General features: G+C 35.2%; 1 protein-coding gene across 1 annotated transcript; it reads right to left on the bottom strand.

The window, feature by feature from the left end:
• Nucleotides 1–421: 421 nt before the first annotated feature.
• On the bottom strand, nt 422–11,064 carry SNRNP25 (small nuclear ribonucleoprotein U11/U12 subunit 25). The gene is made up of 7 exons (XM_075179862.1): nt 10,968–11,064; nt 9,039–9,212; nt 6,066–6,156; nt 4,380–4,485; nt 2,953–3,027; nt 2,174–2,238; nt 422–692 (listed from the first exon to the last, which is right to left on the bottom strand). The coding sequence occupies exons 2-6, from the start codon at nt 9,207–9,209 to the stop codon at nt 2,181–2,183; spliced, it is 501 nt and encodes a 166-aa protein (XP_075035963.1). The 5' UTR covers nt 9,210–9,212; nt 10,968–11,064; the 3' UTR covers nt 422–692; nt 2,174–2,180.
• Nucleotides 11,065–11,068: the final 4 nt, after the last annotated feature.

Raw genomic sequence — 11,068 nt, forward strand, 5'->3', positions numbered from 1 at the left:
GTAAAAATATATTTTATGTTCAGTAGACCTTAAGATCATCCTAAAAAATGTAATTCATTGAAAAAAAAATGTATTTTTATTTTAACTGTTGTTAATGCTCATTATTAACAGGTAATATTAAGTCAATTGTTTTTTTTTTGTGTGTTTGCATTCTTTTGCGAATGTATATTGCACATAGGTATTGGACTTATCCTAGTGTCTTGATAGTAGAGCAGAGCAAACTTACACCCATATTAATCAGCTCCCATGTCTTCAGATCCGTTCCTTGTTGAATTTGGGAGTACTCAGAGCCGATTTACGTGCCTTTTTAAACAAATGCCCGTTGCTCTTGGTATGTGTGTCTTGAAGGATCAGGCACACAGTCTTTAGCTTCACCCTTGCCTCTATTCACCTACAGTGGCAGCACTGACTCCATCAGTAATTATGCATGACATACTCATTTTATTCAAAGAACACTGTGAAAACAAATGTACATTTCTACAGCTGCTACTGACCATCTAATTTTTTTTTAAAAAAATCATTCATATTTACATTACAAGATATCTGTACTGTCCAAAGTCCATGAATTGTCACACACAACTCAGGCTCTTGGTATCTTGACTGTTCAGTGTATTGTATCAGTGCTGCATCCAGACTGCTACTGTTATTTACTTGATGCTTGCTATTCATACATGAAAGAATCGTGGAATGATCTGGGAAAAAAAAAAACTGTTAGGAATACGGTTTGATTTTTGGGGGCAATTAAATTTTTTTTTAATCAGCATCTGTCTTTTCCCCGTGACATTATTACCAAGCATCGGCTAGTCAATCAATCAAACTTTACTTATATAGCTAAACACCATTGAGAAGCTCATTTACAAGGTAGACCTGCATTACACAAGTCAAATAAGAATACATTTATATACTGACAGTCGTTGTACAAGCACCACAGTACAGGTAGGCCTGTATTAGACTCGATAACTAAAAGACAATCAGGAAGGATATGCATGACAATAGTAGCAAGACTGTAAAAAAATATAATATATATATATATATATATATATATATATATATATATATATATATATATATATATTATGCACAATATAAATGTATAAACAAATTAAAGTAGATGCTACCAATGAAGGGTCATACATAGTTATTTTACAAGACACAAGTTATGGAATGGTAGATGTACATTGGTAAGAGTGTATTGGCAGTGGGTAGAGGGCAATCTGTAACTGGATAATACTGGGAATGAGAGACGGAGATGGTGTGGAAGGTGACCTTAAGGTGAATAAGTAGGTAACTCAGGGCTAAGTTAGTCTCTGACAAAAGATGGGAAAAGTATTGATATGAATGGGGACTGTACTGGAAGCAGTTGCAAACTTCTTTAATGTATTTTGAGTATAAAGTCTTAAATACATTGTGACTAACAGGAGTCATTAATTTCAATTTATATAGCACATTCCAGAGTTACAATTGTTGGAAAATGTAATGTATTTTGAGCATAATGCCGTAAACTCTTTAATTCTAACGGGAGTTCTCATTTCCGAAGCACAGGAGAGACCGTGAACAATTTGTATGGCAGTTTTTCCAAAACAGGTTAGAAATATATAACATTTTTAATTTTAGTGACCGAATCATGCACAGAGCCAATACAAAATATAGTTTGAATTGGGAGATTGAGGACCAGACACACCCAAGACTACATAGCAGCAACCAAACTAAGCAACTACATCACAAGAGGCCAGATATTCTGAGATCTTAACAAAATCTGAGGTGGCATGTTGTAATATCATTATATAGTGGAATTATCCTCTAACTCTTAGTGGTGTTGGTACATGAAATCTGCGGTAGTTTGCTTTATCTATCTTAATATTGTTTAGACATTTATTTTTTTGCTTTGATAACTTGATTTCTATGTCACATTTTGTTAATTTCTTTACATTGAATCTCCCCCCAGGTGATTGTTTTGTTGTTGACCATTTGACACACACACAACTCTGGTGAGTGCTGGATTGTGACACACCTGTGTTGCAAACATTAGTTATACCCTTAAAGAATATAAAGCCTTGTTACAACAACAATATAATGTTTGCCTCTTAAAATTTTCATTAGAGAAATATAAAACTTAAAAAAGGTTAGTGTGCTTTTAATGTAAACCACAAAGGTATAAAGCCTTAACACTTACCGGAACACTACTTTTTTTTAAGCTTCTTCACAAAAACCACTTCATCTCTATTTTTTATACCGTATCTAAAAGACAGCATAAATTTCATTAAAAAACAATTTGCAAATATTTTAAAAAAAAAAAAAAGTTTAAAATTCACTTTACAGGTATAACACGAAATTGTTCACCGACTCTATACTTTTACAATATCTGTTGTTGTTTTTTTTTAGCTTTCATTCCTATTAATGCTGTGCAGAGCCCATTTCTAATATATATTTCTGTCCGCGATCAAACCATGGACAGAACATTGTGGCTAATTTAATCGGCCACTTTATGTGTTAATTACACTACCAGATATATCTTTGCTATGGAAGCGGGTGTCCATTCTGCTCCATAATTCTGTTGCGTACTCACTTTCCTTAATGAATAATAATATTTGTTTAGATACATCCTACTGGCTACAGATGTTAATGCTCAAAATACCTATTGTAGATGTGTATTGAGAAAATATCCATCATTATGTGCATGTTAAAATGTCTTCCATTTTTAGCAACAGTTCACATGTTAGGAGATGTTAACACAGCTGTCTCCTCAGCTTTTATGAAATGCCTCCTGGACTGATCACCGCCACCTACTACTTTGCAACCATATATTATATTGATGTTTAAACAGTTAGGAGGAACCAATGACTCACAAACTTATGTGATAGAGGGTGTACGATAACCTTTAATGCTACCACAGATCAAGCATTAGTAAATCTTATTTGCTATTTCTTTACTGAAAGGCATTCTATAACTTACTCACGAATACTTTTCTCATTATCATTGAGCTTCTCTCCAGAAAAGGACAACTGGTATGTTCTCCACACATATTTCCTAGTTATAAAAAAAAGTTTAATAAAAAGTATGAGATACTGAACAACACAAAAGAAAAAGTTCTAATAAAGGTATAGCCACACGTTAACATAACAGACAATATCAGTCATTTTTGGATCTACGTAAACAATGGTGAATACAACCAAGGTAATCATGTCACATTTACCAGTCTAAATGTTTTAGTTACCATTAAATGACAACTCACACTCCATTTTTATACATTTTTTTTGACAATATCTATAACAAAAGTTTTATAATGTGCATTTTATTGTTTTAGGACAAACTGTACTAGACATGTGCATTTTGTTTCTACCTCTCATCCTAAAATATTCATAGACGTAAGTGTCACATCATCCTGAATTATAGCTTAGTGTGGAGACAGACTATGCTATCCCCCACAAATATTCTCCAAAATACAGTAAAGAAAAATATACTTCACAATTAAAGTGCTTTAAAGATGTCTGACGTAGTATGTAACCTTGGAGTAGGTGAGTAGAAGCTACTGTACTTTTATCAATCATATTAGGCTCTTAAAAGGTATAGAGTGTTCTACCGAGAGAAAGCTTTGTGTGCATAGAAAAAAAAAAATGTAGCTACATTTTCGATCAATTTTCATTTATAAAGTTTACGAGCAGCACTTTCGTAAAAGTCAAAATACACTTGAAACTGAGTGAAATTGAAAACAATGCAATAGAAAAATATATGATTAATATGTAGGGAATTTTTCATTTCATCTTTTTCTACATTATGGGGCATATTCAATTGTCCGCGGGATTGCCGAAAATCCCGCGGTCCGCACAGGATTACCGTTATTACGGTAATCCTGCGCGGAAAAAACGTTAATACGGTAATTTACTCGCTGAAATCCAGCAAGAGATTACCGTATTAACGGTTTTAGTTTTTCCGCGCTCGAACCCGAGGAGAATTGAATACCCCCCCCTCTATAAGTCACTCTTCACAACGAACATTATATCATTGCATATTTGCTTTTAACAACAGAGTGGGGAAATGCTATACTTCTTCATAGATGAAGATACTTTGAAATATTTTCTATTGACTCCTACTGATCAGTGTCCCATTGTAGAATATTTTACTTAGGTCCTTTAAGCATATTTTAAATAAAACATCTCTCATACACGCTAGCACCATATGTCATTTACAAAGCACATACTAATTTTAGACTAAGTACAAGTACAGTCTCCATTGAATGCTTTTCATACACATAAAATACCACTGCTTTAGTTATTCTGTATATTTTTTATATTCTGAGCACTTTTTATAAGATCATATGAATAAAGTCTATCTTTGCTGCTGTATATTGATACATTTGCATCATAAATGATATATCTTACCAACTAATATGCTGAATACCCCCTTCACGTTGATGCTTTAGTTGAATGTAGCGCTGAATGGCTCTTTTTAAATCAAGAACTGTGGCATTTTGAACAACAACTACAGCTGCAAAAACAAACACAAATTGCAGTTCACTATATACAAATCAGGCAGGTAAACATGATGTTGCAATAGTCCAGCTGGGAAAAGATGAGGGGAATGCTTCTGGTGCCTTCTGAGGTGAGAGGAGGGATTATGGCCCTCATTTAGTAGTGGCAATACGGTGTAAATTTAAACTAGACAAACCATGCTGCAATGAAAGGGGTGCAAATGTTTTTGGGGGTTTTTTTTGCCCGTGAGGTAAAAATACTTTCAGCTATTGCATTTGGCATACAAATACTAGACAGCGTTATTTTAACATTGCCATTTAGTGCTTAGCCAGGATGCATCCTCGTCACAAACCTAAACTTACACATTTTACATTTGCCCCCTACCTGCAGCACTACATGGTTGTACCAGGATGCAAAACTGAACCTTCTAGCTGGATTTACTTCTAACTCTAAATCAGGCCCTATGTGTGCATAGTGAAATAAGAAGCAGGAGATGATCAAGCAACAAACGTGGGTGGTGGAGAAATAGTTGGCCAAAATACAGTGTGTGAGATAGATGCATTCAAAGGAGAGAAACCAATAAGTTCAGTTTTGGACAGATTAAGAGATGGTGAGTGCATTTCCAGGAACAATCAACAGACATGGAGTTGGAGATTTTAGCCATGGAGAATGAGTATGTCAGGGTAAGAAAATGCAGATGTGTATAATTATATGCATATGGAAAACCAAATGGAAGGTAGGAGTTGCTAGTGTACAGTGACTAAAGTAGAGGAACAATTACAGATCTTTGTTGGGCCCAAGGGCTGTAGAGGTTTCACATGAGTAAGATAAGGAACAATTGGAAAGATATGACTTGAAGGAGGACAGTGACAGTGGTGGGCTAGAGTCACAAATGCAGAAAATAGGTCAAAAGGTTATAATTGGGGCTGGGCGTTAGCTAGAGCATTGCAACATTCTACAGCACACAATTAACCTGTTACCTGTAAACATCACACACTGAAAAAACAAACAAACCCAGTGATGTAAGGTACATGTATTGTCTCATAATGTTCTTTGTCATCTGGATTTACAGCAGAAAATAACTAGAGATCATCAAAGCAATTACCAGCCAGCAAACACTAAGATTGTAGGACTCATTTACGTTAGTAAATCATCTCCTTCTTTACAATATATGTATAGATGGCTCACACAAGAAATTTAAATATTAGGTCTCATTTCCTTGGTGTGAAAGTAGTAGACAAAAAGAGACGTCTTATTACTTCAAATAAGAATACATTTTTTTTTTATGTAAAGCTGGTTCAGAAAAACTGATTGTGACAGATCAAAATAAAAAACCCACTTTTATAAAATATTGTAATCACAGTTACACAACGTTAATGTGTTCTACATCAGTTTCACCTATAGTAGGAAAAGTGCATAGAGTGCACTATTTTTATTTTTTGTTTGTTCCTTTATTCTGCTGCGCTATTTAATAGGTGTTTGTATTGAAGTGAAATTTACTCTCTCCTCTTTTTAAATATCTCTCGCTGCAGTCTCTGTATAAGCAAATTAATTAATTTGTATTTACTAAAATAAACGTTGCAAAATTACACTTACGCATCACCTCCCCGTCTGCTTTACACACTCTGACAGTCATTGCTTGACCAAATTCAAGTGCAATCTGTGAGTTTATTTCTTCTAATGTAACCTAAAATTAATATAAAAAGAAAGGAAGCACACACTATTAGAAGTTTTATTAATTGGTTACATCTCAAAGTCTAAAAACAGTAAAATTGTATAAACTGTAATTAAAGTCAAGCTCATAAAGACTGCAAACTACATTTGCAGTCTTTGCTGTTTGGTAATACTGCTACTTACAGTTAGGTCCATATATATTTGGACACACACAATTTTTGTTATTTTAGCTGTTTACAAAACATATTCAAGTTACAGTTACATAATTAATATGGGCCTAAACTGCAGACTCCGCTTTAATTTGACGGTATTCACATTCAAATTGGGGGCAGGGTTTAGGATTTACAGCTGTTTGATATTGTGGCTCCTCCTTTTCAAGGGATCAATAGTAATCAGCAATTGACTCAAATTTATTCCTTCGTTATTGCTTTATCAATTAAGCAGACAAAAGGTCTGGAGTTGATTCCAAGTATGGTATTTGCATTTGGAAGCAGTTTCTGTGAACACACAACATATGGTCAAAGAGCTCTCAATGGAAGTGAAACAGGCCATCCTTGTGCTGCTAAAGTGAAAAAAAAAAATCCATCAGAGAGATAGCAGGAACCTTAGGAGTGGCCAAATCAACAGTTTGGTACATACTGAGAAAAAAAAGAATGCACTGGTGAGTTTGGCAACACAAAAAGGCCTGTACAACTACAGAAGATAATAGTGGTGGATGATCACAGGATCCTTTCCATGGTAAAGAAGAACACTCCTTCACCACATCCAGCCAAGTGAAGAACACTCTCCAGGAGGCAGGCATATCATTATCAAAGTCTACCATAAAGAGAAGACTTCACAAGAGCAAATACAGAGTGTTCACTACAAGGTGCAAATCATTCATAAGCCTTGAAAATACAAAGGCCAGATTAGACTTTGTCAAAAAAACATTAAAAAAAGCCTGCCCACTTCTGCAACAGCATTCTTTGGACAGATGAAACGAAGATCAACCTGTACCAGAATGATCAGAAGCAGAGCCGTAACTTAGAATTCTAGTGCCCTGGGCGAGAAAGATAAATGCCGCCCCCCTACCCCTCAATTTTAACCAAATTACCCTAAAATATTCCTAAATTGCGCCCCCCTTCAGCGTTGCACCCTGGGCGGTCGCCCCTGTCGCACAGCCCTAGTTACGGCCCTGATCAGAAGAAAAAAGTATGGAGAACACTTAAAATGTCTTATGATCCGAAGCATACTATATCATCTGTAAAACACGGTGGTGGCAGTGTCCTGGCATGGGCATGCATGACTTCCAATGGCACTGGGTCACTAGTGTTTATTGATAATGTGACAGAAGCAGCCGGATGAATTCTGAAGTGTATGGGGATATACTGTCTGTTCAGATTCACCCAAATTCAGCAACCTTGATGGACGGCCCTTCACAGTACAGATGGACAGTCACCCAAAACATACTTTGAAAGCAACACAGGAGTTTTTGAAGGCAAAGAAGTGGAATATTTTGCAATAGCTGAGTCAATCACCTGATCTCAACCAGATTGAGCATGCATTTCACTTGTTGAAGACAAACTGAAGGCAGAAAGACCCACAAACAAACCTCAACTGACGATAGCAGCAGCAAAGGCCTGGCAAAGCATAACAAAGGAGGAAACCCAGGATCTGGTGATGTCCATGGGTTCCAGACTTCAAGCAGTCATTGCTTACAAAGCATTTGTGACAGAGAATTAAAAATGAACTTTATTTATGATTGTTAGTTTTTCCAAATAAATTTGAGCCCATGAAAATAGGGGACTGTGCTTGCAATTTCTAGACATTTCATACAAAACATTTGTTCGACCCCTTGAATCAAAGCTAAAATTCTGCACTTCAATTGCATCGCCATTGTTTAATTTCAAATCTTTTTGGTGGTGTACAGAGTAAAAATTATGAAACTTGTGTAACTGTCCAAATATTTTCAGACCTAGCTGTAAAAGGTAAGAAAATTATTAAAGTCACTAAGTCTTGTAATTCATTTGTTTTCAAATTTGAAACTGAAAGCAAATAAACATGCAACTGCTGTATATCTACAATTATAATATTTCTGTTACCATTTTAATGGACATATGCATATGTCTGCTGTTAAGTTGTTACATTTTGATTTTTGGAACATTTTCTCATCTAAAACAATGTGTTAAACACAATGAGCGGCTCTGTTATTTGCAATTATTTGACAGCGTCAAAAATGCCAATCTCACATACATACATACATGCAGGCAGGGATGTTTGGACGGACTTAAAAATAAATTGATCACTAAAAACAGTACATTTACAGTACTCTTCTGACCTTTCACAAATGCCTCACTGACAAAATATACAAAAAGCTGTATTTATACAGAGTCTGGCCTATGCTAAAAGTATATTTCTTTAGAAGCCAAAGGCAGGAGGGCATATATATCCCAGTACCACTCGGCAAGAGTAAGTCCTGAATCCCATTTAAAAAAATACAATAAAATGCATATGCAGTACAAGCAACTTTATGAAATTCATAAAGACTACCAGGATGTTCATTTCCAAATTATCTTCAATATTAACACATATAGTGATAAATACAGATATAGAGCTGTTCAGGAAACTTAAAAAATGTTTTTGTGTTTAAATATTGGAGAAAACTGGGAAAAAGTCTTGGTACTCCTTTGCACTATTTTATAGGATTTTTTGCATTTATAGTTTATATCTTAAATTGAACGCAAGACTTTACTTTGTTAGGTATAGCTGGAGTTGTCACCTGTTTTTCTATGATAAAAATATTATGAGATTGTACATTTTTTATAGTGATCAGACTAAACCATTGTACTGCTATTTGACTGTTGACATTGAAATGGATTATAAAACAAATAATGTATTGATGTATGATTGTTTTACCTGTATAGGTAAGTCACACAGTAAAGGGTCTTGTACTAACATTGCAAGCCCTTCCTGGAAAATGTCTATAACCTCTGCATGTGGCAATTCTTCTTCAGCATCTTCCTGCTTCATTTCATCTACTAGATCTTCTATACGCTCGTTGTACTCAGATTTAATTTTTACCTCCATTTGCTAAAAAGAACAAAAAGGACACATTAAAAAGAAAATTATTCCGTATTCAATAAAACACAAATAAAATAGATTTTAAAATTTTTCATCTTCAGATTACTTTAATTTACTGGCCCGTACATACCACCTTCCTGCAGTATTTACTAAATATATTGACTTTAGTTTATGTTACAATCTTCTGTCTGGCCTCCAAGGAAAATTATCTGCCTTTATTTTCTCCATGCTCACAGCGGAGTACACATTGACACAAACCAGGAGCAGTCATTTTCTCTATTCCAGCTTGTCTAAAGAGATATATATATATATATAGTATTTATTTATTTTTTCTAAGTACCTGCCACTCACCATAGGCGAGTACAGTTCCAAAGTGAGGGAAAATCACCTGCTAGAAATCTAATTATTTCTAACTACTTATAAAAAGTTATCAATAATATGGCTGGCCCACTAAGGATACGTGTGTGGAATAAGCGTCGACAATCATTTTTTCTGGGGATTTTTCTACTGCAAATCAAAGAAATAAGCATTTAATAATAAAATATTTTTTCCATTACAACAATTTTCTGGAAGGAATGAGGTATTATTTAAAAACAAAAACTGCATGGGTGTTATAGGGGCAAGCGCAGGATTGTGAAGGGAGGGTTTCCAAATAGTTGAATTTGGAACAAAGCAAAAATAAAGTGCGTGCGTGTGTGTGTATGTATATATATTATATATATATATATATATATATATATATATATATAAATTTTCCATGTAAGCCCAGTGTCCCTGGGACTCACCGTTCAGCAGGGCAGCCAGTGATGTAATGCCTGGGAGGAGGAGCTGTGGCCGCGCATGCGCAGCAGCTCCATTTCGCCGATGCTGGATTGTACAGCAGCCGCGGCGCTGTCAAAGAAGCGTCCGTGGTAGTGCTGTAGAAAGGGGCAGTGCTTAGCATGTGCCAGTTTGTTCGCGGAGGGATTTCTGGAGAACCAGAAACCCCCCCTGCGTGCACCCCTGTGTCAATGTTTGGCCACAACTGTAGCTGAAAAGCACAACAGGAAGTCCTAGACTAATGCAATGTAGATTATAAAAGTTGCTAGAGGGCATGTTCAAGTTAATAAATGTAATTAGTTTAGCAGTTTGCTATATAGCTGTTTTTGTATTTGTTTATTTGGGGGCTATGATGATATCAGAACAAGATATTTTATTAGTTGTGTAATCCTCACCGAAAATTACTACATACCCACCAAATGACTCCATTTGGTGCCAGGGTACATTATACCTAGAAGTCTAATCACAAGTAAAAAGGCTACAATGCCAGACTGCACCAATACACAACAACTTTAAACACAACTAATGCCTGTACACAGAGTACTGATACATACAATACTTTTTTTTGTCATAACATGCAAACTAAATATTTACATTTTCACAGCATTTCTTTACATATATGTTATGTATTCCTTTTTTTTTTTTTTTACATACATGCCTATGTAAATATTTATTGCATGGCACTTTTTATATATTTAAGTTGGACACATTTAAAGCACTTATCTTATTTAATCATATTTACTTTAATAATATTGTTGCTCATTATGGAAAAAATCTACGTAGACAATGTTTTCAAATATCAATGTGTATACATGCAATTGTTTTACAGTGTTCTTGCACTATAAAAGTTTGTAATAGAGTTTGTCTCTTAATATCCTAAACAGCGAAGTCCCCGGTGAATGGCGCTGTAACGATCTTGTATAATGAGTACAGCCCATGTCTTACCTGCTGCTAAGAACTTGTTCTTATATTCACTTTACAACATCTTGATTCATCTATTCAGTACTATTCAACCATCTGGCACCGGAAGTACACTCCGACCCAAT

The sequence above is a fragment of the Mixophyes fleayi genome, chromosome 7 (genome assembly GCF_038048845.1).
Source record: "Mixophyes fleayi isolate aMixFle1 chromosome 7, aMixFle1.hap1, whole genome shotgun sequence".
NCBI lineage: Eukaryota > Metazoa > Chordata > Amphibia > Anura > Limnodynastidae > Mixophyes > Mixophyes fleayi.

Excerpts from the sequence above, each read along its gene's own strand:
- SNRNP25 (XM_075179862.1), bottom strand. The coding sequence starts at position 9,209 with ATGGAGGTAAAAATTAAATCTGAGTACAACGAGCGTATAGAAGATCTA. Across the intron at positions 6,157-9,038 it reads TGTGTGACTTACCTATACAG|GTTACATTAGAAGAAATAAA; the intron begins GTAAAACAATCA and ends TATTAATTTTAG. Across the intron at positions 3,028-4,379 it reads GGTATTCAGCATATTAGTTG|GAAATATGTGTGGAGAACAT; the intron begins GTAAGATATATC and ends TTTTATAACTAG.